The sequence below is a fragment of the Ixodes scapularis genome, unplaced genomic scaffold, assembly GCF_016920785.2.
Source record: "Ixodes scapularis isolate PalLabHiFi unplaced genomic scaffold, ASM1692078v2 PGA_scaffold11__112_contigs__length_91849675, whole genome shotgun sequence".
Classification (NCBI taxonomy): Eukaryota; Metazoa; Arthropoda; class Arachnida; order Ixodida; family Ixodidae; genus Ixodes; species Ixodes scapularis.
In genome coordinates this window covers 14,425,731-14,448,997 of record NW_024609837.1, presented here as the reverse complement: position 1 = coordinate 14,448,997, position 23,267 = coordinate 14,425,731, and the positions used below count along the sequence as shown (strand labels likewise).

The window sequence follows — 23,267 nt, the reverse complement described above, 5'->3', positions numbered from 1 at the left end:
GATGCACACATGTTTCATTTGTGTTGCGCAAACATTACAAAAAAATGTCAAGGGTCACTATCCCTCCCTCAAACATCTGCGCAGACTTGGAAACCTAACTCACAAAGGCCTCACAACGAATGTTGTGAGGCCTTTTCGAGAGCGAATGTTTGCAGGTGGGCAAATTTTCACAATCAAAATCACGCAAGATCCCTCGTTTCAAGTTGTATGTTTTGAGAAATATATATTTGTTTTCTTTAATAAATTATGTGAAGAAATTAATTCAAAGAATAAATGTCACAGCTGTGCAAGTTTCTGCAAATGAAACTCAAGTTTGAAAGACTATTCAGTTTCATAGTGTTTTTTTTTCTAAAGCGATTTTTTTTTTTTGGGGGGGGGGGGGGGGGGGGGGGAGGGGCAGGGATTGCTTTTTAGCCCACAACAGAGCTCCTAAATATTACTTAATTTTGATGCACGTTATAAACTTGCATACATGGCATATAAAATCATAAGGTTTGACGCAATTAAATTAAACTAGGCACATACAGCTCCCATCAAAGTAGGTAGAGGACATGTACAAGGTGCGAATATTGGGTAAGTTTAGTTCAAAACAAAAATTCCCCAGACTATGCCATTACATAAAAAATTATATATTTATATTATATATATATATATATATATATATATAGAATGGGCTCACAACACCCAGACAGTGAGGGCCATGCGTTACGTACGCGCTATTATTTGCGCTTTCCGTGTCATCTCTCAACTTTTTTTTTTTTTCGGTTTGAAAGCGATTGATGTAGTTACGTAAAAGGAGATAAAAAAAAAATGTAAACCTACATCACACACATTCGAATTGAGCCTAAAACGATTCTCTCCGCCACGGGTTACAAAACTAAACAAGGAGGAAGCGTCATGCTGGGGCAACACAGACTTGGTACAGGTGCTCATAGTGGCAGTCGTCATGATTTTTCCTCATGTGCACATTTCCCGCTCTCCCCCCTCCCCCCTCCCTTTCCGCCACAGACCTTCGCTGCGAGGTAGAAAAAAGGCGAGAGCGAGAGGTCCAAGGTTGCAATCCGGTGCAGGCACACAGACGACACACACGGGGCAGGCGTGCGGATGTAATGACGTTTGCCTAATGGCACAGCCGCCGATCTCTCCCCTGCAGTTCGTCGACGTTGGTCCCCCGCCGCATTCATTTCTTCTTCCCCGCTCCGCCGTGGCGTTCGCGCAGATGTGACCATGTAAATAACGTCTCTTCCCGGCGTGGAAACGCGTGTCGACGCATATCGCTTTCGAACAACGCGCCCGTGATCCCCCCTCGAAGAGGCTGGGGCGGGCGGCATGCGGCGAGGCACGCCAGCCCAACGCCAGCCCCGGGTACTGTTTATTATGGAAAGGGGCCTCGCAGCACATCCTCGCTTCCTCCGCCGCGCCGGCTTCGAACGTCCTTCGCGGGCAATTATGGCCAAAGGGCAAACGCCGCGAACGCTCCCAGCAAACCAGAATCCAATCGGGGGACAGAATTTTTTTTTTCTTTTTTTTTTTTTTTTTTGTACCGCGTATTAGAAGCATTTGTCGTTTCCAAAAATAACTGCGACGCAGGTTTGTTTTGTTTTTGTTTTTGCAGTTCATACGGTTTTGATCGGTCAAAGGCTGAAGAGGAAAAAGGCAGCAAAAAGAGAAAGTGCAACCGAAAGGCATAACCCAATTACCCTTTCAGTTTACCTCTCGCTGCCCTTTTCCCTCAAACCTTATGGGAAACCATTTCTTTCGTTCCACCTTTTGAATTCTTCCCTACACCGACGACAACGAAAAACAATAAATACCGACGTCGATAAACGGATGACCCGAGACGTGTGTCTCGGGTCGTCGAGGAATTAAAGAGCGTATGTCGACGAGGAATTAAAGAGCGTATGTCCAGAAATTGACACGCCCATGTCACCAAAAATTGTGATTTTTTTTTTTCTTTTTTTTACCGCAAAAATAAAGCAGCACCGCCTTGGAATTTTTTTTCTGGTACATTACGTGTATGTGTGTATGTATGTGTGTGTGCATATATATATATATATATATAGAGAGAGAGAGAGAGAAATAAGATAGAACATGGAAGCGAGCTGGTGCTTCGGAGGCCAGGTCTTTACAGTATTCCAATTTCTGGGGACGAACATGACGTCATCACCGCGCCGGAAATTCCACCCACCGAATTTCGGGCGGTATGCCGGGACGCGCAACCCGGTTTCCGGCTAAGTACGCAGCCTCATTCCTTTTTGTTCTCGGGGCAATATAAGGTGTTCGTTGATCTCAGATGCAGAACCGTAAGTTAAGGACTACACCTTTGAGAGGGAGGGAGCAGACGACTCACCGGGTGCACTTGGCATCTCCGTTTTGCTTGAGCGTCAACACGCTCGACGTAGTCCACTCGAAGACCAGCTGAAACCTGGACATCCAGCGAACGACCAGGACCCAGACGAGTCCCGCCCGGGCGCGCGCCCAATCACACGCGTTTCCAAACAGCGACGTAATCCACAGAAACACCGGCGAAGAAACACCGTGTCGAAACTCGGGGTCGCCCGGCGAATCCGGAGCAGACGACATCGCCGAAAAAGCAGACGACGACAGCGCGTCGACGCAGACGACGAAAGCGTTGCGACAGCGCCGCACAACTTCACATAACGTCGTGGTCCCGGCAAACTTGAAGGCTCCTATGAGCGTTTGCACAACGTCGTACGCCCACGACGCTTGCCGAAGGTGCAGTTCGGACTTTGGGCTCGGATCCATCGCGCACGCCTCGTCAGCGAGCGGTATTCGACCGGCCCAACTTTCGCCGGCGGCGGGAACGCTGAGCCATGGCCGCGGAGCACGCCGTACTGCCGCCGGTGTGGTTCGTTGACAGAAGAGAGAGCCGGCCGGCTCTTGGAACGAAGCAGCGCCTGTTTACCTGGCGCGATAAAAAGCGAAAAGGAGGCCCCCCTCCTTCGCGGGACTTCTCTCTCTTTCGCCCTCTCCGCGCGATCCTCGCAAGCCTCCTCCAACTCGCCCCGTGTATCGCCGCCCTTTTCCTCCACGTTTTTCCTCTCGTGTGTGTATCTTTCTTTTTTTTTTTTTTTTTTCCCTGGTACGCACTCTGGCAGCGGAGTGAAGGTCGAACAACGAGAACCGCTCCCGAAGAAGAGACCAGGGACCGGCTGGAGGGCTCGTCTTCTGCAAGCTCTACGTTTCTCCTAGCGCGCAATCACTTGGAGTCGCTAGGCCTAACCGGAAGGGTCATTAAGCCTAACCAGGACTGTTAGGCCCAGCTAGCAAATTTTACTTCACCTCATTGCAATTATCACTAAGCCCGAATGAGGGCAATTGCAAAATCTAGTCAACACTGTTAGCCTTTGGTCGGAAATTTTACTAAGCCTAACGGGCGGATCGCTAGGCCTAACCTGGAGGATCGCTAGGCTTAACCGGGAGGATCGCAAAACCTAGTCGAGCAGATCGTTAGGCCTAACTATGTTTAACCTACGACGGCCCCAGCCAGCTTTGGAGAAAAATCCACTTTCCTCGTCTCGTTTTCTGCGCCCTCGTGCCCGACCCGACCATTGTCGCGTCGTCTCGAGAGGCCGTCACGCCAGAAACCCGCTTCTGGAAACAAAAGGGACACACGACGCGGAGAAGGTGCAACATCCATGGCTTCCCCTCGCCGACGACTTTCCGACGATTACTTTTCTTTTTTTTTTTTTTTAGTACCAGCGTATGTGCGTTTGACGTCGTTACGGTAACGACTGCTCAAGAGGAAACGAAGAAAAAAAGCAAATCGCCTCGGCGGAAAGGTTTGGACAAAAGTAATGGCGACGAGCTGACAAAGCCTCACTTGTTGAAACTCGTGTGCCTCAATTGCTCGCATTCGTTCCTCAATCACTCGAGTTTCGCGCGGCACACCATTATCGCGCAGTGTCTTAGATGGGACGAGTATTGAGGCCACAGTAGGGCGTTTTAGTATCGTTCGTGCACTCCGATAACGATACCTGATCACAGACACGTAGCCAGGATTTTGCTTCGGGGGGGGGGGGGGGGGGGGCACCCATGACAAAATGCTGTATGAGGGGGAGGGGGAGAGGAGGTCCCATGAAAGATTTTTTTTTGGGGGGGGCGGCACCCCCCCCCCCCCCCTTGGCTACGTGCCTCCCTGATCAGGATATGGTACAGGGGAACGATCGGGAACGATATAGTTTATCGTACCACGACCACTTGGCAAACAGACGAAGTGGCGCCCCCGATGATCCACTCGGAGCGTGGAAGTGAAGCTCGGGACAACGTATCGTCAGAGTACGCCCCACTTGCGGAGAACCGTAGCTTTCGCCTTTTGTCAAGATGTGCTGAGACGCGAGTGGTGGTGACATCCCAGGCTTACCAGAATTATAAAAAAAAAAAAAAAAAAAAAAAAACGTAGACCAAATATTTAGTTTGTTATGTAAACAATATATAGAGAAAAGTTATTTTCTGACAAGAAGCTGCGCTGCAGAGCACTATAAAAAAGAGGTAAGTTACAGCTCAAGAAGGTAGAGCGCGGGAAAGGAAGCCGGGGAGGAGGAAGCAGACGGAACGCGGGAAAAAGGAGGAAATTTCTCCCTCTCCACTCCAGCGTTCTGCCTGCTTCCTCCTTTCCCTCGCCATACCCTCTTGAGTAGTAACGAACTTTAGTCGCAGACACTCATTTGCCTATAAAATGTAATCTGCGAACGCCCGATGCGAAGAAAGTTCAGTGTCGCGCAATATTCGAGGGAATATAGTTTGCCCGATATAAATCGCATGTTCACGCAGTAACCGGGTGACGAAATCAGAATTTGCAAACACATTACACTAAAACTTCCTTAAGATAGCAACTCGCCATAGTTTCAGAGTCCCAAGAACGTAAACGCCTGGAATCCCATGCTCGTAGTTTTGGCAAATAATTCGTCGTAGATTCGTGCGTGTTGACACGTCGAATGCCGACTGGTATAGGCAGGCGTCACTTCGTCGACTCGCGTTTCGCCGCCATATAATTACTCGGTCCACGATTTTTTTTTTTTCCCCTATTCGTGGACATTTTGAACGTGCTAAACTGCACCTGCAGGCCAGTCAATGCCTTTGTCTGTACCAGTTCTTGACGACACAGAGAATGGCGGTGCAGACGTAATTATTTTACTAATAATGCCTTCGCCGTACCGCCGCGGCTATAGAAATGTCTCGTACAGAGAGTGCCCAAGACTGCCGCAGACCTCCAAAATGACCTGGGGGAGGACAAAAATGAGCCCGGTGTGCGGCAAAACCCGGTGTGCTGGACAACAACAACCACCAGGTAGTAAATTTCCTGCTGGCGATTCTCCTTGGAGCCCGGGCGTTCTCTATACCGCCCACAACGATTCGACGCGTCTTTCCTCCTATGACAAGAGGCGCGGGACACCATCGTCGTTTTATCGTCGTCCCTCGTGCCGTTGACCCAAGCGGGGCTCTTCGCAGAAAGGTTTTCCTCCAAAAACAAGACGCGATCCGCCGAACCCAACGCAGAACGAATTAACGTTGTGTTGTTTGCCCCACGAAGTCATCGAGCACGTAGATACCTATTGATGCGCTCGAAAGCGCGGTGCTCGATACGAAAGTCCCGCTGATGATATACGCAGCAGAGCACTCGCAGAAGCCGCGCGTTGGTGTACCAAATATACCCCCCGCACAGGCACGTAGCCAGAGGGGAGGCCCATGCCCCCCCCCCCCCCCCGAAATCTTTCAGTTTGCTGGGACCTCCTCTCCCCTTTTCCCCTCATACAGCAATTTGTCATGACATTTTGTATGCTGAACTTCACGATAACAAAGATCGGCATGCGAACGATACGTATGCCTTCTTAAAGGAGCACTAACTGGTCAAAATATTTTTTATTATTATTAATTATCCGAGACGATTAAAAATGATGCCTGGGCATTATCCTCAAAATTCGAAACTCGGAAACTCAGTGTCTGTGAAATAAAAACAAAGACAAAAAAAAGCCTCAAAAAGCCGAATTTGGAGTTCCCGCGCGATCCACGCCAGTGCAATGACGTCAAAGATTGAGTCGTCCTGCAACTCGAGTTTCCCTCACGCCTCCGTGTCGTGGTCGCCCGCGTCCCGCGATCAGACGCTCCGTGCGTGCCGCCTATCGCTGTGAGCAGACGACGCTTCACTTTCGAGTTTGAAGTTCTTTCGGGGCTCTTTCAGTGATCTCAAACTCTTTGAAACGGTGTGAGGTCAAAGAGAACGCGCAGTGGACTTTTGTGAGCGACGTAAGGGACCACGTCGTACCGGTTCTGCGGAGTCAAAACCGGAACTACGGTACACCGACACCAAACCCAAGTTGTTTTGACCGTTTCATGATTTCCTTTTCGAAGTGTGACAGGTCGTCGGGCACCCAAAAAAGAGAACTTCGTCCGATCCCCCCAATCAACGATCACCCTCAGTGCTACATGCGTCGGGCTCCGCCATGTTTGCCGAGGGAGGATAAAAAGCCAGGAGGCGACATCACACCGGACTCCGATTTTCGGTTATCCCAAGAAGAAAAGCCGTAGTGCGTTCGAAACTGCGTTAAAGAACGCGTTTTACGAAGGTCGCTATTAAATAATATAGAAATGTCGTTTAGAAATCTTCTAAATTTCATACTCGGTTACGTCAAAAATAAGAAGCAAGAAAATGAGAAGCAAGAAAAAAAAAACGCGCGCGCGCGTACGAATTTTTTGTTTTTGTTCTGGTATTTTTTTCAAAGTGTCTACTACTACAACTTGTACCGTTTTTGACAAGAAAAACAAATACGATGTACCTTTGCGGTGTCGGTACCCCTTTAAAACGATTCAGCCCAAGCTTGCTTCCACTGCTTCACCTAAGTGTTCATTCTATTGACTGTATCTTGAACGGATAAAAAAGGCGACAACTAAAGAACAGAGTTCAAACATATAAATTATCTTGCGAGTACTCTCGCTAAATCCCAAATTTGAAAAAGATATCGCTCGAATACAGTAGTCTATCATAAATTAGAGCCACAGTTACATTCAGAAATCTTTACTGCAACTAAGAGCTGTTGCGGTAAGTCACCGATGTTCGTTGCATATAAATATTTTAAAGTGGTGGAGGTTTACAAATGCTACCGCTGATATATAGGCAAAAAAAAAGGTGCGCAGACACAGCAACCGTGAAATGTTAAAAATTAAAAAAAGAAATCAAATTCAATGGCAAATTTAAAAAAAGTCACACACACAAAAAAAGAGTAAGTGCGGAAAAAAATTTGTATTAGTTTAGAAGAACAACCCATGCTAGACACAACAGCGCTAGATACGCCGAGAATACTCTTCATATTTATTGACGGAATAAAAGTCAAAGTTAAACATAAGAACTTAAAAAAAAAATTGTTAAATGGAAAATAGAATAAAAAATTAAAAATAATAAGAAAAAATAAGGAAGGGGCCTATAAAGATGAAATAAAGGATTAAAAATAAAAATAAGAAAGGGGCCTGCGTCAGGCACCTTTCATTTTTTTTTAATTTTTAATTCTTTATTCTATCTTCCCTTTAACAATCTTTTTTTTCCAGGTTCTCGTGTTTAGCTTTGACCCTTATTTCGTCATTTTAAGTGTATTCTCCGCGTATAGGTTCGTGTCTAGCCTTGCTTCTTCTTCTTGTAAAGTAATACTTTTTTTTTGGCACTTTACCCTTTTTTCTTGGGTGACTTTTATATATATTATTATTATTATTCCACGGCTGCTGTGTCTGCGAACCTTACTTTTGCCTCTATATATGTATTAACCGACCCCCGCGTATTGAAAGTCCCGCTCTGGAGGAGCGCTTTCCCTTTAGCACTCGGATGCGCTGCGGCGAAGCAAGACGAGCGAAATCGCGATGCTAACTTCGCGGTTGCCGCTTCACTGCAGTACACAAGAGTACGGGGGAGAAGCGCACTTACAAGGCAAACTTACACGCCTGAGCAGACTAGAAAGAAACATGAGAGATATTGCGAAAAATTCCAAGTACTGTCAGGGCCAAACCCTGACAGAGAGATCAAATAGGATAGTACGTTATTTGCGGCTAAAATCGAAAGCTCCGAAAATTCGCACAAGCGGTATACCATAACGATCCGGACGTGTAGCGAGGCCTGAGCCATTATAATTTCAGCATTAATAAAGTGAAATCGAGTTTTGCCGCAATGTTGGCGCAAATTCCTCAGATTTGGGTTGAACGTTGCAGGAGGTAAGGTAGCGGGGTAAGCCCTTTGACGCAGTTTGGCGCAAATGACGCAGCAATCACATCACTGGGATGTGGTTCCGCGGAATGAAACAGCCACACGGACAGTTCAGAGGGGGTTCTATCATTAACATGAAATTAAACTGTAAACACAAATTTTCATCCCAGGTAGCCTTGACTTCTTTTTAGTCAAGGAAAGCTCCAATTCGGGGTTTTTCGGTTTTCGCCGCTTTTGATAAAACCGTCTCGGGGTTAACCGGACACAGTACATACCGATTTTTGCACAGTCTAGTTATAAAAGTCAGGGATTCAATCTAAATGGTATTTACCCAAAGTACAAAAATCTGCCTATGTGTTTTAATTTAAAAAAGGTTAGTTTTAAGAGTGAAACAAGCAAATGCGACACGAGATGTGACTGATCGACTGCGTGCCAGAAGGCCATCATGTAATAAACGAACATGAAAAAATGTATACATGAGACAACTTCTCTTTTGCCTCCATCTCGGATTGTAGTGCGTCGGTCAACAAAAATGTCGTAATTTCATAACTTTTTTTTTTTTTTGCGACCACAGAGAGTCGTTTTTTTGGCTGGGGCAGACCTTGCATCCTGCACTAAGGCATCACTTTTCCCCTTGCAATTATACTTGAGCAAATGTTACGTTGACAAGGTGATAATGAGTGTAAAAAAACACACACCCTCAAAAATGTTGTTGTTGTTTTTTTTGCCAGGCGATATAATACGGTTGTCAAGAGACTACCGAAACAATATTTTGCTACAGAGTCGCGTGTACTTTTTAAAAAAAGCAAAAAAATCTCAACCGCACGAAACCGAAACCGAAACACGAGCACGAGTTTGGCAACGAAAGAGTTGTCAAATCATAGTCTGCGACGTCGAATGAAAAAGCTAGAATACAAAAATCAAAATGTTCCGCGCAGGTGGCTCTCATGCTAAAGTCAACGCAATATTTCAAAACACCTTGGAAGTGGCAACTCGTTCTAAAAATATCTACTGTGTTTTCCTGAGACTACAGATAACAGCGGAGTTGTTTACTACACCATTCCGGGCACAAGGACAATTCGGAAGTGCAAGAGGACAAGGATAAAGCAAAAACCTGCCAGAGCTCGTAACTTGAGCTTCACTGGGGAACGCGTCTAAAGACGCGCGACACTTCCTTCGGACAGAGGGAGAAAACGCATTGTGGAACGCGTGACAATTTTTGAAGGGGGTTATAGCTACTGCCATCTATCGAATACAATACCAAACACGCTTAGGTATATTTGTGTTCGCTAGCTGGAGAAGTAATTTAAATGCTTCGTCGGGAAATATGCTTTCTTGTTCCCGTTCTGGATCATGGATTGGAAGCGGTGCAAAGCCTTGAGACCCGAAAAGCACTGCTTTAGCGAAGTGACGACAATGACTTGGAAATGAGGAAATGCTCAGTGGGACAGCGAAACCTCGGGAATCACTGCAAACCAAGTCTGGCATTATAGATTTTTTTTTTCTCCACAAAATCTACTTATAGAATACCCGTCCTCGTGGCCTACCTTACAAAGTCAAACGTGTAAAAAGGAACATTTTATTCCCTTCCTGAACTTCAGCAAAAGATGATGCACCATGTCATTCCTTTACAATAATCGAAATTTGGCCGAAAAAAAATAGTTTTTAATATTTTTATTAAAAAAATAAAACCTAAGGAAAACTTTTTACTTTTATTACGGAGTTTTGGAATAACGTGCGCAATTTTAGCGCACGCTAGGGCTAAATTTAGCGCTTGCGTTAGCGCACGCCACGCAAGAGAGATTTAGAATAGCGTTTCTCCGCCGCGACGCAAAAGCCCAAGCATCTCGCGCTTGCAACGCCACCAAGATACGGTCACAGTTTTTATGTCACACACGACATGCTGTAAATTGAGAAAAAAACAAGATTTTTGGTCTGGAGTAAGATTTTACATTTGTTTAAACGTGAGAATGCGACGCAAGCGGTCGACAGGCCGTGTCCAAATGCGTCGCCTCGGCGAGAGTGTACTGACCTTCGCCGATAAACGTTCCCTCGTCGCAAGCATGAAGTTGCCGGTGATCGTTGCCCACCTTTCTGGGGTTTTTTAAACCGAGTGCTACGTCGTCCCATTTTGAAAATCGCAGTCCCGAGGATGCCGCCGACGTCGTACTCACGACGCCGCTAAAGCGGCCGCAGCCATGGTCCTGGGGGCCGCCATTTTTTTAGCTGTGCTCGTCTTGGCTTTAGCCAACTTCTCATCACGAATCCTCCTTGAAGGAGCGCAAAGACCCTTTGCGTACGCACGCAATTTCCGAGAAATATCGAACGCTAAAAGAGCGCACGTAAAGCGCAAAACGTGGTTAGCGTACGGCGCATGCGCAGTGGCGACGACGCTATTCTTTGCGTACGCAAAGCTTTAGCGTGCGCTATTCTAAAACCCCCTAATAAGGGGTTAATAGATTGGACACGCCTTTGCTCGTCGGGTGGGAAGTGAATCTCGGGTACTCAGTCATATTTTTCCCGACAACACGGCACGCAACACTTATATAATATGGCATTGATCCTCACATTCGCATAGACGAAAACACTCGAGATTGTGGTTGCCGATGGACGCCGTGAATACGCACGCGTCTTGTTCCACTTCCTGCGTTGCCCGATTGCGCACCTAATGTCTGGCTTTGCACCGCTCGCGAACCGCCTGCAGTCTGGGAAAGTTACGTCGCCACGTCGCGTTAACTTCTTATATATATATATACTATATTCGATGTAACTCAGACCAAACGCATGAAAAATAACAGCGCATTAAAAAAAAGTGCTTCGTCAGCATCGTCTCAGATGTTCAGCGGTAAAAACCGTCTGCTCCCTCTCCTTGCTTGGCCTAGGAGCAGTGAAGTAGCTGACGTGACAAAACGAAGCGCGCAGGGTTTAGTTCCTAAGCTTTGGCTAGATGGCGCAATCTGCCGCCCAATTAAGAGGGTTCAGCCGTAGTTATCCACCCCACAGCGCGTACTCGTTGTCACCGACGACCGACGCAGGCTCTGTGCTGGTTCGTCGTCCTCAACGTCTAGTTTAGTGCCTCAGCGACGTGCCCTCGGGTGACGAAGGCTCAAAGGTCACGGCATTGGCGGACAACTTGTGACGCCGTTGAGCGCAGTTTTCTGAATCGCCTCGACACACTATAAAGCAGACAACTACGACCTTCCCGGACACTCGTGGACAGGCAGCGTCATTCGTTGCTCGAACAGACCTTGTTTTGGATTATTGGAGTGTTTGAGGTAGCACAGTGTGTCACGAGAGAACGGAGAAGATCGATTGATAGCTGCAGCGCGAGGACACACCATCGAACCTCCCCTGTATATGTCCCGTAGTTATGTTAAATCATAGCCTCCTCTATACTGACAAAGCCTGGCATATCGCCACGAGACGCGGTCGCCGAAAGTGAAAAGGTAGAGCGGCAGACAACGGATGAGAGGAGAGGCATGTAACGGGCGCCCCGCTGCGGCGAGACAAGGTGTAAGAAACTTGTGCCGAGCGATGGAATGTCCGCTCGTGCTTCTCGCGTTCCTCGGGCTGTACCGCTTCTTTTCTCGCCGGGGTTGAAAAGCATGTTTCGGGTCCTCGCCGCTGCAAAAGCTGTGCGCTGACTACAGGCTCCCCGAGAAATGCTCTGAGCTACCATATCCTCGCGCTCCAAATCTGCGACCGGGCACTCTATATGGCTCCGTAATCGAGCTGCCAGGCTTTGCGGGTATAGGCCCGTAGCTCTCAAGTTTTGAGCAGCGCTCCAGGCGAGCAAAATAGAATATTTGGCTCGCGTTCTGAACATGCGTGAATACGCTTCCCCACTAGAGTTTTTTTCTACTCCGTTTCATTCGAAGTGCCAGCGTAGCAGAGGCTACAAGAGCGAGCTGCGAGCTTTCAGCGTCCCTGTCAAGCACGCGCGCGCTCGTGCAGTGCAAGTATCTTTCAGGAGGACGTGCTTTTGTGAGTAGCTTCGCTATCACGTAAAGTGAAACATACGTGCTCGCGGAAGCTATAAAAGAAAGCAAAGATGAAAGGAATGTTTAATGGGACGCTGCGGCCGCGAGCTGCATAATTCTTTTTTTTTTTTAATTTTTATTTTTTTAGGGGCTTTGTTATCGCGCATCTTCAGATGCTTGCATTCGAACGTGGCACCTGCAAAATCTAACGTTACAGAGCCACCTGGATGGTTCAGCCATCATAACATGGTCGCGTATTGCGGATGAGCTCGCGCCCCCTGCCCCAGAGCAACGGGTCTATAGAGGAGGCTATAATTAATTTTTTTTCCCGGCAATTTGACCATGAACGATTAATTCTGCACCTACTTTAACAGACCCGGGAAGAAAAAAAAATACCGGATATTTGCGGAGAGGCGTTATCCAAAACCGTCCTACACCGTGCCCCAAACACAGCTCAGCGAAAAGAGAATCGTATCAAGAGCAGCGAGGAGAAAAGAGGGCCGGAAATTTCCAGCGATTCTGAAAGATTTTCTTCGCACCCCCCCAAAAGCGAGAAAAGGCTTAGAAAAATTGCTCCAACTCCTCCCCAATGAAATCGGAGTGGTGGATAGCAAGTGTGGCGCCGATTATACTCGGACAAAGAAACGGCCGGGCCGAGTTCAGCGGCCGACCGGGCTGGTCGCTGCAGCAGGAAGCCTTTCGAGGGCTACGCGGAGAATGCGAGCGCCCATCGGTGCCATTCTTCAAACCGGCGCTGACATCCCAAATTGGAACTCTCACTCGGCTGAAACGTGCACTCGCGGATACAGAACTCACCCGCGCTGCGCCTATAGCCTACAAAGAAACTGAAAGAAGAAAGGCGTAAAACGGCGCAGAGAAAGGCGCAATTGCTTCTTGAAGTTGAGCCAAGAGGAAAACTTTCCCTCTGTGTCTTTTTTTTTTCTTTTTTAACATCTTTGAAGTCGACATACGATAGCTGTACCTACGTTAAAAAATCCACCAACTCCCGCTCCCTAAAAAAAAAAAAAAAATGTACTGACAACATTGGGTCGCCACTTTAAAGAGCCCCTTCCTCCACTAAGTTAAAACGAGCGACCAGCCAGCATGACAAACGATATTGATCTCCGATAGTTCACAACCCCTTTCGACCTCAACCTAGAAACGCTTAGCACGTATACACCACCAACCAGCTAGAGAGATGCTCCGTCTCCAAACACGCAGGCAAACAAACAAACGAACGAACCATAAAATCAGCCAGCAGATCATTGGAGCCCGAAGACTGCGTTCCCGTCGCTTCATTTATTCCTCGTCCCGTCCCCCCCCCCCGGGGCCCTGCGCGGGGTCGAGGAAGAAGACACTCGGGCGTCTGCGTCTGTGGCAGCGTGCGAAGCGCGATTTCGAAAACGACCTGCCGCCCCGTAGCATTTCCCCGTTTGTTCGCGAACCCGAATCGGCAGCCATCTCCTTTCTGGTCCGAGTCGGCGAGGGTATCAAGGCCGCTGCACGACCATGCAGAGCACGTTTGAGAAGGGAGCTATTATTTTATTTGATTTTCGCGAACGCCCGCCCGCCCGCCCGCCGGGCGCGACCGGCGAAAGTTTATGGCAGAAGTCCACCGTGCACAGAAGTCTCAGAAGACACCGCCTGGCCCAGACTTGATTTATAAAAGCTCGCTCGAGAACGAACAAGCAAACTGCGCGACTGCTCGCACGACAGGCGCCGCGCTGCGCTGCAGCCAGACGCCCGCGACGCGCGACCCAAAATGCCTCCCTGCGTTCACAGGCGCCGCGCAGACACCGTGATGACGTCACCCAACGACGTCACGTCCCTCGACGTGGTAAGTTTCCCAGCTGCGTTTTGTGCGGGGAAAGGGTGCACGCTTCGTCCGTGACGTCTTTTTTCACAATAAGACCCGAGACAAGAAAGAACGTAGTCTAACCCTAACTAAATTGAGCGGGTAATTTTTGCCGCGTGATCGCGTGACACCTGTGAACGCATTCTATGTTCGCAGGAGCATGACGGGAGCCTTTCTTCGCTTTCGAAGCTCACATAATGCGCGACATCCAGGAAAAGCGGAGCAAAGTGAAATGACACTTACAAATGTCGTTGAGTCCACGGCTCAATGAAGCGCCTTTCGGCGAAATATATTCACTAAATGTACCGATCTATCTGCCCATGCTTTAGTTCGCCCGCTCTAGTTTTATTTCGTGCACGACACGTACTGGGAAAAATCGTTGTACCGCCCGCGCGCGCCCGCACGCTGGAAGCTCGAGCAACACGAGAGAAGCTCGAAAACTTATTCTGGGAGGTTCGACGACCCGAGAAGGACTCGCTGGTCGCTTTAGTCGAGCTATCGGTAAGAGCATAGCCTCCTATATACTGGCAAAGCCTGGCAGATGGCCACGAGAAGCGGCCGCCAAAAAGGAAAAGGCAGACAACGGTTGACAGGAGAGCCACGTGGCTGGCGCCCCGCTGCGGCGAGACGCCGAAACACACTTCTCCCGACCGAACAAGTGTGTTTCGAGTCCTCGCCGCTGCAAAAGCTCTGCGCTGACGTCCAGGTTGGCCGAGAAATGGCTCTTTGATGCTCTGTACTACCAGACCGGGCACTCTACGGCTTCGCCGCCGAACTGCCAAGCTTTGTGAATATAGAGGAAGCGCTATGGTCAAACTCTCGGTAAGAGGAGCCAAAGCGGTCAACGCGGCCCATCTTCTACGAGGTTCGAACGGCGGGGCGGGGCAAGAAAGGTCAGAGAACTGACCCGAGCCGCTCCTTTTCCCTTGCCCGGAGTTCCAAGTCCCGCTGGATGACGGCCAGGATGCGGTCGCACTCCTCCTGGCTCAGGTGGGACAGGTTCAGGCGGCGACCCATGGCGGTAGCGTCCAACACAGGACAAACCTCCGGCTGTCTCACATGGCCACTGCACGCGGGGAAATAAAAAAAGAAAAAAGAACGCCGCTGTTTACTAACAAGTCTGCGTTCGCCCGCGCCAGGTGTGGACATTTCGTTTGCGGAGAAGCCAGCTTCGCGGGAGAAACTAAATGGGCCTCGTGATGTCAGGTCACGTGACATCAATTTTCACGCTAAATTTAGCGGGGAAACTGAATTGATGTATAAGAGACGTAACGTCAATTTAGCGAGAAATGCAAAACAGACAAATTTTTTTTTTTTTTCGGGGGGGGGGGGGGGGGGGGGGGGAAGTTGTGTAAAAAGCATTGTACGCTTTAAAAAAGAAAGATACCTGTTTGTTGTTGTTTTATTTGATGAACGAATGCCGTAACAAGGGAGGGGACCTTAGGGAGAAGGTGTCTTCCTTATTCGGGAGTTGGAAGATGGAAAAGAGCAAATACAAACACGCGTGACGAAGGGCGTTAGGCCGGAAGAAAAATGGCGTCTTCCAGCCCATCCTGCCGATGTGTGCCGCATGTATACACCCGAACCGTCAAGTCACAAGTGCGGGGCTACTTTCGAGCGCTCCGAATCTTTCGGAAATATACTGATGTAATGGTTTTCGATGACGCTTAACAAGTTTCTAATTGGATCCACGTGCTTATTTTCAAAAATTCAAAAGTAAATTAACAAACTAAGCGGCGCACGATCTCTCCACGAGCCAGCAGCCGCCGGTGTGCGCGAGCACACGCAACGAAATGGACGTCATTTAGTCCTGAAGATAAAGACGGGCTTTTCATTTCCGCGAGTGAAAGCTGCCTGGTTGTTAGGCCCAATTATTCGCCCGCCTTTTACACCGGACCCCACTGTGCGGATGAAAAACCTGTCTTTATTCTCCTTTTCCCCGGAGCCCACACATTTTACAGTCGTCTTTGAAGCGTGCAATTGCAAGACGGATTATGACGTCGATTTCGTTGCGTATGCTCGCGCCCACCGGCGGCTGCTTGGCTCGTGGAAAGATCGTGCGCCACTTATTACGGGCCCTGAAATGTGCCCATAAAAAATGCCAATCGACAAGAAAGCCGTTCTCAAAACACCCACTTCTGAAGGCAAACTTTGGCCGAGAAAAAAAATGGCGGGCCATTTCGCGACATTTCTATACGAGATCAAAGCCCGAAGGTATCGTTCACGCGCGCGTACGGACTACAGCATTTATCCGAGACAAAGCGGACGACACCACACGTTTCATGAGAAGACCGTATAGCATAGAAGGGAGGAAATAAAAGAAAAAGCTCGGAACATTCCCGTGACGTAAGCTGAGACGAGCTGCAGACACGAAAACAAAACAACAAAACAATACGAGGAAACGTGGACCAGCGCAGGACGTCAGCAAAACACTTCCTCTCGGAGTCGGGTGCGCCAATGGGAACCGGGAAAGTGGGAACCACGGTATGCGGCGCTCAGTGCGAGGAACGTTGTGTCGTATGTGGAATGGCTTGAAGTCGACGTCGCTATTTCGACTAAGGCGGAACACTGGAAAGAGCCAAATCGAGAGTGGAGAAGAGTGAACGCTCTCAAGCGGGGAACAAACGCGGTCGTTCAACGCGGAGTCATGCCCTATACACCACTGCGAAGCTGACAAGAAACGTTATAAGAATAAATATATATATATATATATATACGCTTTACAGCAAATTTGCATAGGCGCTGCCATCTTGGTGTGACGCGACCTTTCCGCCGTGGCTGACTTCCAGTTTCTTGTCAGTGCTATCAGCGCAGTGCGTTTTCTGCTAGAGGTATACGCGTATATGCACGGGCATAGGCCAGCACGCGGGCCACGAGCCGGCCCGCGGGGTCCGGGCTCAGGGTTCACGGCTAGATTCATGAAGGGGCCCTGGCTGGGCACGGGTCTTGCATGCTAGTCTACAAAGTGGGCCTTAACGGGTCAAGCGAGCCGTTACTTATTTTTGTTTAGATACACACATACACACACGCTTATGTGTGCTTGTACGGTCCGGTGCGTGCGCACCGATTGCTCTTTACAGAGTTACAAGCACACGTACGCGCACAGGCGTAAACCGTTTGTACGTTTACGAGTGCGTGTATCCACAACTGGGTGAAGAGGTTCCGCTGCCGTCAAAGCAGTTCTCTGGGGGTGCTTTTCCTGCCGGTGGCAATCAGTTCATCGACAAATTGTTTCATCGACAAATCGTTTCACTGACAACTCAGATTAGCTTATTTTTGTAATAACCTGCATTAGTCTAGGGGGGGGGGGGGAGGGGGGGGGGGGTTAACAGCCCGCACCTTAGTGATAAACGTCTTTTGTCCACCAAACCCGTCGCGCCGCTTCCCTTCCTTTTCAACTTTGGCATAAAGTTTTGTCAGCTGTTGCTTGCCTTTTATTATTATTATTATTATTATTTTCCGTCCTTTTCAATACGCACGTTTGGTCGCAAAAAAAAGCATACAATAAAAGTTATGATTTTTTTTTTTTTTAACGAGCTGGAAAAGACGCTAACTGCACTGAATATCGGTTACCATAATCAACATATGTGTAGCAGTGGTGAAAGCGAGCCGCCGCGCAATTTGTGGTGAGCTATTCATACCGGGCGAAAATAAAGCGGGCCTCAGCGGGGCCGTGGAAAGTTGGTGTTTAGCCGGGCCCGGCCGGCTGTCGAAGGGGGAATTAACATTAACTCAATTTACGGCACGTCTAATAATTGGGGTAGTGTGGGTATTTAGACAGCGTGTAGTTGGTCAGCCCACGGTGCCTTCATGTGCGCCTTGCTTAGGGTGGAGACATCCGGCCATTTTGTCCCACTTTTTTTTTTTTTCAGAAGCCCGTGAAAAAGCGTGTCCCTGCACGCGTTTGTGGCGCTGACTGTGCTATGGCGACATTTTGTTTTCGTCGATTTCTTTGTACCTTACCCGTGAGCGCGTTCTGTCGGCATCGGGTACTACAAAGGGTGACATCACCCTAAAGAGAAGGACATTGAGGCACCCTAGGTCAGTCATCTCAAAGTAGCGACGAGTCACTCGCTGTAGATGAGCAATTCAGCCAGTGCAATATAACGGCTAGCCTAGGGTCTTTAACGTGAACCACGCAGTAGTGATACTACGACCGCACGCCGGTACGATGCTCATCCAGATCGAAACGGGCAGGGGTGAGAATTGAGCCCAGGACCCCTGGGTTCTACAGCGCGAGCTTTCGCTCCACGTGCTCCCGATGTGCTCTAGCCCACTCAGCCACCGATCCCCCACCCTTTCGGTACGTCTCATTGGGCTGAAACAGCAAGCGTAGTAGAGTAAGCGAGTTGGCGGCGGAGCATCACACCATGGTCTGTAATCTGTGGGCAGTGATGGAAGCGGCATAGGACCTTCTGTAGCAGGTTTCCTAGCAGGCAAAATATCGGTTTAAAGCAGCCACGGACGGTTTTTGGAGCAGATGTCGGCGTCTGTTAGCACGGTCACTTGAAAATGTGATTGCATCGCTAAATGAGTTCGTATCTGAAAATGATTGAGGGTCCCTATACCCCTATTTGATACTCAAGATTATTACTTATATTGTGCTACAAGAATAGATGCGAAAGAATCACACAGTGTTCTTGTTTAGAAATAATGCTGAGGTGAGAAAAAACTCCACTTACAATATTAAAAAAAAAAAAAAAAAGTTCGAAAATGAGGCATAGAGGAGCAGTTCATTTAAGATAAGGCCTCTCTCTCTCCTTTCCAATTTTACACTTGGGGGTTAATGTAGCCTCTAGATACCTGTAAGATGTTGGGGGAAAAAATCAGCATATCCGCTGAAACGCCCACGGATAAAAATACGTTCCCGCAAGTTTTACAAACATCGAACTCAAGTTTCTAATCGTATAAACTGCAAAAACGAACACCAAACAAATATTATGAAAACATACATCTGTGATTTAAAAGAGGCCCTGCGCTTCAGCGGCGTTCGAACCAGAGTTGCGTCGAAGTTCGCTGCCCTTTCGAGTGACAGCTGCAGGGGAACTGTATACCTTGACTACCGTATTTATTCAGAGACCCGGCTTTTTTCTCCTTCATGGGCACATCTTTTCAAAATTAGAGGTCAACCCTGAATCAATACCAAACAAGGTCGACCATAGGATAGCACTGAGGATGATTTCCGAGCCAATCGCGCTAACCCATGCGCTCCCCCGTGTCGAACACTGCTCCTAGCACTCCGGTGCAAAGCGGTGAAGCTCGGCGCGCGGGCGCACTGGTATGGGGCCGTGAAGGTTGACGCGAGCCACGCCACGAAGACACCGTATAGCCACGTCATGGAGGCGTGTGGTGGACACGATAATCAACTTATATCATCGGGACTAAAAGACCCTGGGTCCGTGTTATTACAGTAGCCGCCATCCTACTATTTTGCAATTTCTCTCGCGCCTTTTAGCTCTCTACATCACCGACATCATCTGGAAATTCAGACGATGGCGGGGCCAGCGCGGTGGAGAGCTATCACGCAGCGTCGAAAGCGCGACATCGTGGCCTTGGTCAATTATCCGTACCTTACTATTTCATTGGGCAAACCAATCAAGCACCGCGAATGTTCGTAGGCTAGCGCTTTTAGTGCGTGTTCGTGAATATGTGTGCGTTTGAGCCTTCGACTGTGTTCTGACCTAAGACGCCGCCGACACATTATACGGAGGGTGGAGACGCCGTGAAATACATATTTGTCTCATTTTCGTTTCCTTCTACTTCTCCAAATATTAATATCGACCTATTATAATGTATTTCGTGAATATATAATTTGTATCGACTTAAAAGGAGACTGAACCGAAATTTGGATTTCGCAAAATAAGGGCGCAGAAGCATTGAACGGAACGCTACGAACTCCGAAACATCACTCGTACATCGATCTCTCAAACGGATGGCCATTTTGGAAAAGCAGGGCACAATCAAGCGAGGTCTATGACGTCATTGTCCTCCTGTAGAATATAAGAATGAGGGGAAGCGGCCTTGCTTCTCTCCCCCTCGCTTCGGTTCACCAGCTCGACTGAACGCAGCGGGGAGAGGGAATGGGAATCGTGACGTAACTTGTCTCGTCGGCCTCGTCGGCCGTGCTCAATCGCGCACTACTTTAAAAAAAAAAAAAAAAAAAATACGGCGATCCGTTAGAGATATTGCTGTATGAGTGAAGTTTTTGGGTTTTGCAGCGTCCCCACCTACCCGTCCAGTCTTGTTTTGGGGAGCTCGAAATTTCGGTTCTGTATTCCTTTTAAAGGGACCAGGAATCGATTTTTCAACTTGTTCCTCCTTAACTTTCCACCCCAACTCAAAAGCTAAGCACACCATGGAACTTGCCATTCGCGAGTGATGGCAAGTTCCGTCACGACGCTCAATAAGGGCCACAAACGCGAATCTAAATATTCGTCGCCGGATCGATTGTTGACGAGCACATACGTCCGAGTGACGCACTGCTTTAGGGTCCAACGTGTGAGCTGGGTAGGCTGACGTGCATGCACGGACAGCGCGGATTTATCCCCGTAAAAAGGCGGAGAGCTTTAGAAGGAAACGACGTAAAAAATAGTCCGCCATTTTTTTATGTTTTTGTTCCGAAATGCAGGTTTCTTGGTTTTCTATCTTCGTGCACTAGTTTTCTTTTGGCGCACCAGACGGTTTTCTTTTGGCGCACCAAAATTCCTTTCATAATCCTTTTAAAAAAGAGGTTTTTTTTTGTGTTTTTTTTTTTAAATCTTACTTTGGCGCCGGTATGACGCAATAACGGAGAAACTTTTTTTTTAGATATATATTTTGTATTTATATTTGTGGCTCCATTCTATCGGAAATATCGGAAACAGGATCCAACCGGCCTCAAAGATGGCGGCTCGGCATCCTTGTTTTGAGACGCAATAGACGCACGTACTCGGAATGTGATCCATCTAGATCGCAGTGACGCATCAACTTACTCGAAGCGTTCCTCGTCAATCGTACCACCGCTGATGGAGTTTGTTTTTCGCTGCATATTTTCTATTGCCACACTGTTCTTAGGAAGTCATATTTAGCGATGAAAAACACTTTTTTTATGAAAGTAAGTAGTGGGTGACCACGCACCCTTTTGGGATATCGATTTATCGATAAATTTTCAACAAAAAGAAATTCAACACCAGATCTAAAAGCATGTCCGGAATGAGCTCCATCTTAAAAAATTTATCTGGCCAACTATTTCATAGCTCTTTCTTAGCCAAAACAATCCAGAGACGCTGCCACGTTTTTTTCCAGGTGAGTAACTCTAAAGCGCCCGGGATTTTCAACAAAATGGCGACATTGGATGCTGTCCTTTCATTCAATGGTGGTAGCACCGCACGAGCCAATATTTTGAAGTCCTGTGGATTGAACCCTGGGTGGAACACCATCAAGTGGCTGAGGGAAGTTGACCGCACTCGAATACACTTTGCCGACCGAGCGACACGACAGGTCACAAAAGAGGCCCGACAAGCTAAAAGATAAGCCGAAATGCGTAGATTTGTCTAACAATGACTACCAAGCTGACGGCTATTGAAGAAATAACGCGGAGTGTTGGTGCCAATAGCAATTTGTTATTCCCCTGCTGTTGTTGATTTTTTTTTTTTTACTTCTAAATTCAATTATTTCAAAACGGTGTTTTTCAGTGCATAGGTACCATTATTTCCCTAACCTGCCATTATAGAGGGTTGATTTTTTTATTACCGCCACCCTTGTTGAAAAGTACTGAACTAGAATTAAAAATATGCACCTAAAAGTTTTTGAGTAGCACCTTTTTTTTTTTTAATACACTAAGAGAGTTAAAACTTCAGTACTCGAAGGAAACAAAAAGGATAAAAAAATAATTTGCAGTTGGTTTAAATAATTCTAGATCAGTAGAAAAACACAAAATTTGGAACAAAATGACATATATTTTATATACGACAAGAATACCCGAGAAAAATGTTCCTCAACATGGCCTAAAATGCATGGGGAGTATAGGCCTTACACTATGCCCTTAAATAATTCCCTCCTTTTGGCTTATTTCTTGATGCGAAATGTTTCCCCATGCAGCCAGGCTTATTTATGTCAGTTCTGACCCCTGCACCCCTGCCGAACACTAGCGCCTTGTACGGTGAAATCATGAAACTCCGAAATTTGCGGAAAGCATCTATTTAACTGCTTTTTCTTTCTAAAAATACTTTTCGCTAGTTTGGAAGTAAGAGATTCAACAAACGCTTCATGATTGGATACCGTGATCGATAACAGACCTTGCCAAATGTCAGCGTGCGAGAAAAAAAATTTTAAACATTGGTCACCGCGATTTCGGAACTCCTCGTCCAGAACGGGGTCGAAACGCAGACGAAGAGGTCGCACCACGTGCCGATAGACGGCGCCAAAAATGCATAAGGTCTATTCTTAGCAAAAGTGGCGCTTTAGTGCAAGTTGGAGCACACTTGATGGCACAAATGACAAAGCACTTCCATCACTGTGTGCGCGAACATGCATGCGAAAGCGAGCGGTCAGGTGTTCGCGATAATACGACGAAAAGTTTACAAACCCTGCAATTTTCAGTTTGTCGGTTTTGATCGCACTGCTTAAAATGTGAAAACTTTTCGCGCGTTATAATAAACGCAGAAATCCCTTAAGCTTGCGTGACATCTTCCTGCGAAACGATTTCTCGCGCTCGCTCCGCCTTTTTCCCGACCGACTGTAGACGCCTGAAAAGTGTGTTCACAACGTCAAAACCAATGGAAGATTCGCAGCAAGTATTGCTCAGTGGCGACGCACCTCGTGCATGAAATCAACCGCGACAACCAATTCGGGCAATAGAAATAAAAATATGCCCGAATTCTACAATAAGGTTGTGGGGTGCACAGAATAAGGTGGAATTGTTCCGTTGCGTTTTAGCTAAGATACGTTTCCCCGCTAAATTTAGCGGGAAAACACTTTTGCGATACACCTTTTTCTTATGAAACCCCATATTTTTTTTAAAGACAATCTAGGTAAAACAAATTTCCGGCATTTTCGACGGGCGTATTATACTAAATTACCTAGAGAAAAGAGTGTGCGACGTTCATTCCGCCCAATCTGTTTCGTCGCGAACGCATAAGTCTCAACTCAAGGTGCAGGCTCTTTTTTAGACTGAAAACATGTGTAGACAAGACAGCACAAAGCTTTCGTTCTTGTCCTTTGCATAACGTTGGCGGCCGCAGTG

The 23,267-nt window shown here is 47.7% G+C and overlaps 1 protein-coding gene across 1 annotated transcript in view; it reads right to left on the bottom strand.

The window, feature by feature from the left end:
• Positions 1-23,267, bottom strand: part of LOC120850598 — a 78,359-nt gene that overhangs the window by 50,862 nt on the left and 4,230 nt on the right. Inside the window, exon 2 of the mRNA XM_042288827.1 lies at positions 14,952-15,110. Within this exon, the coding sequence (XP_042144761.1) occupies positions 14,952-15,061 (110 nt within the window). The 5' untranslated portion in view covers positions 15,062-15,110. The remainder of the gene's footprint in view (positions 1-14,951; positions 15,111-23,267) is intronic.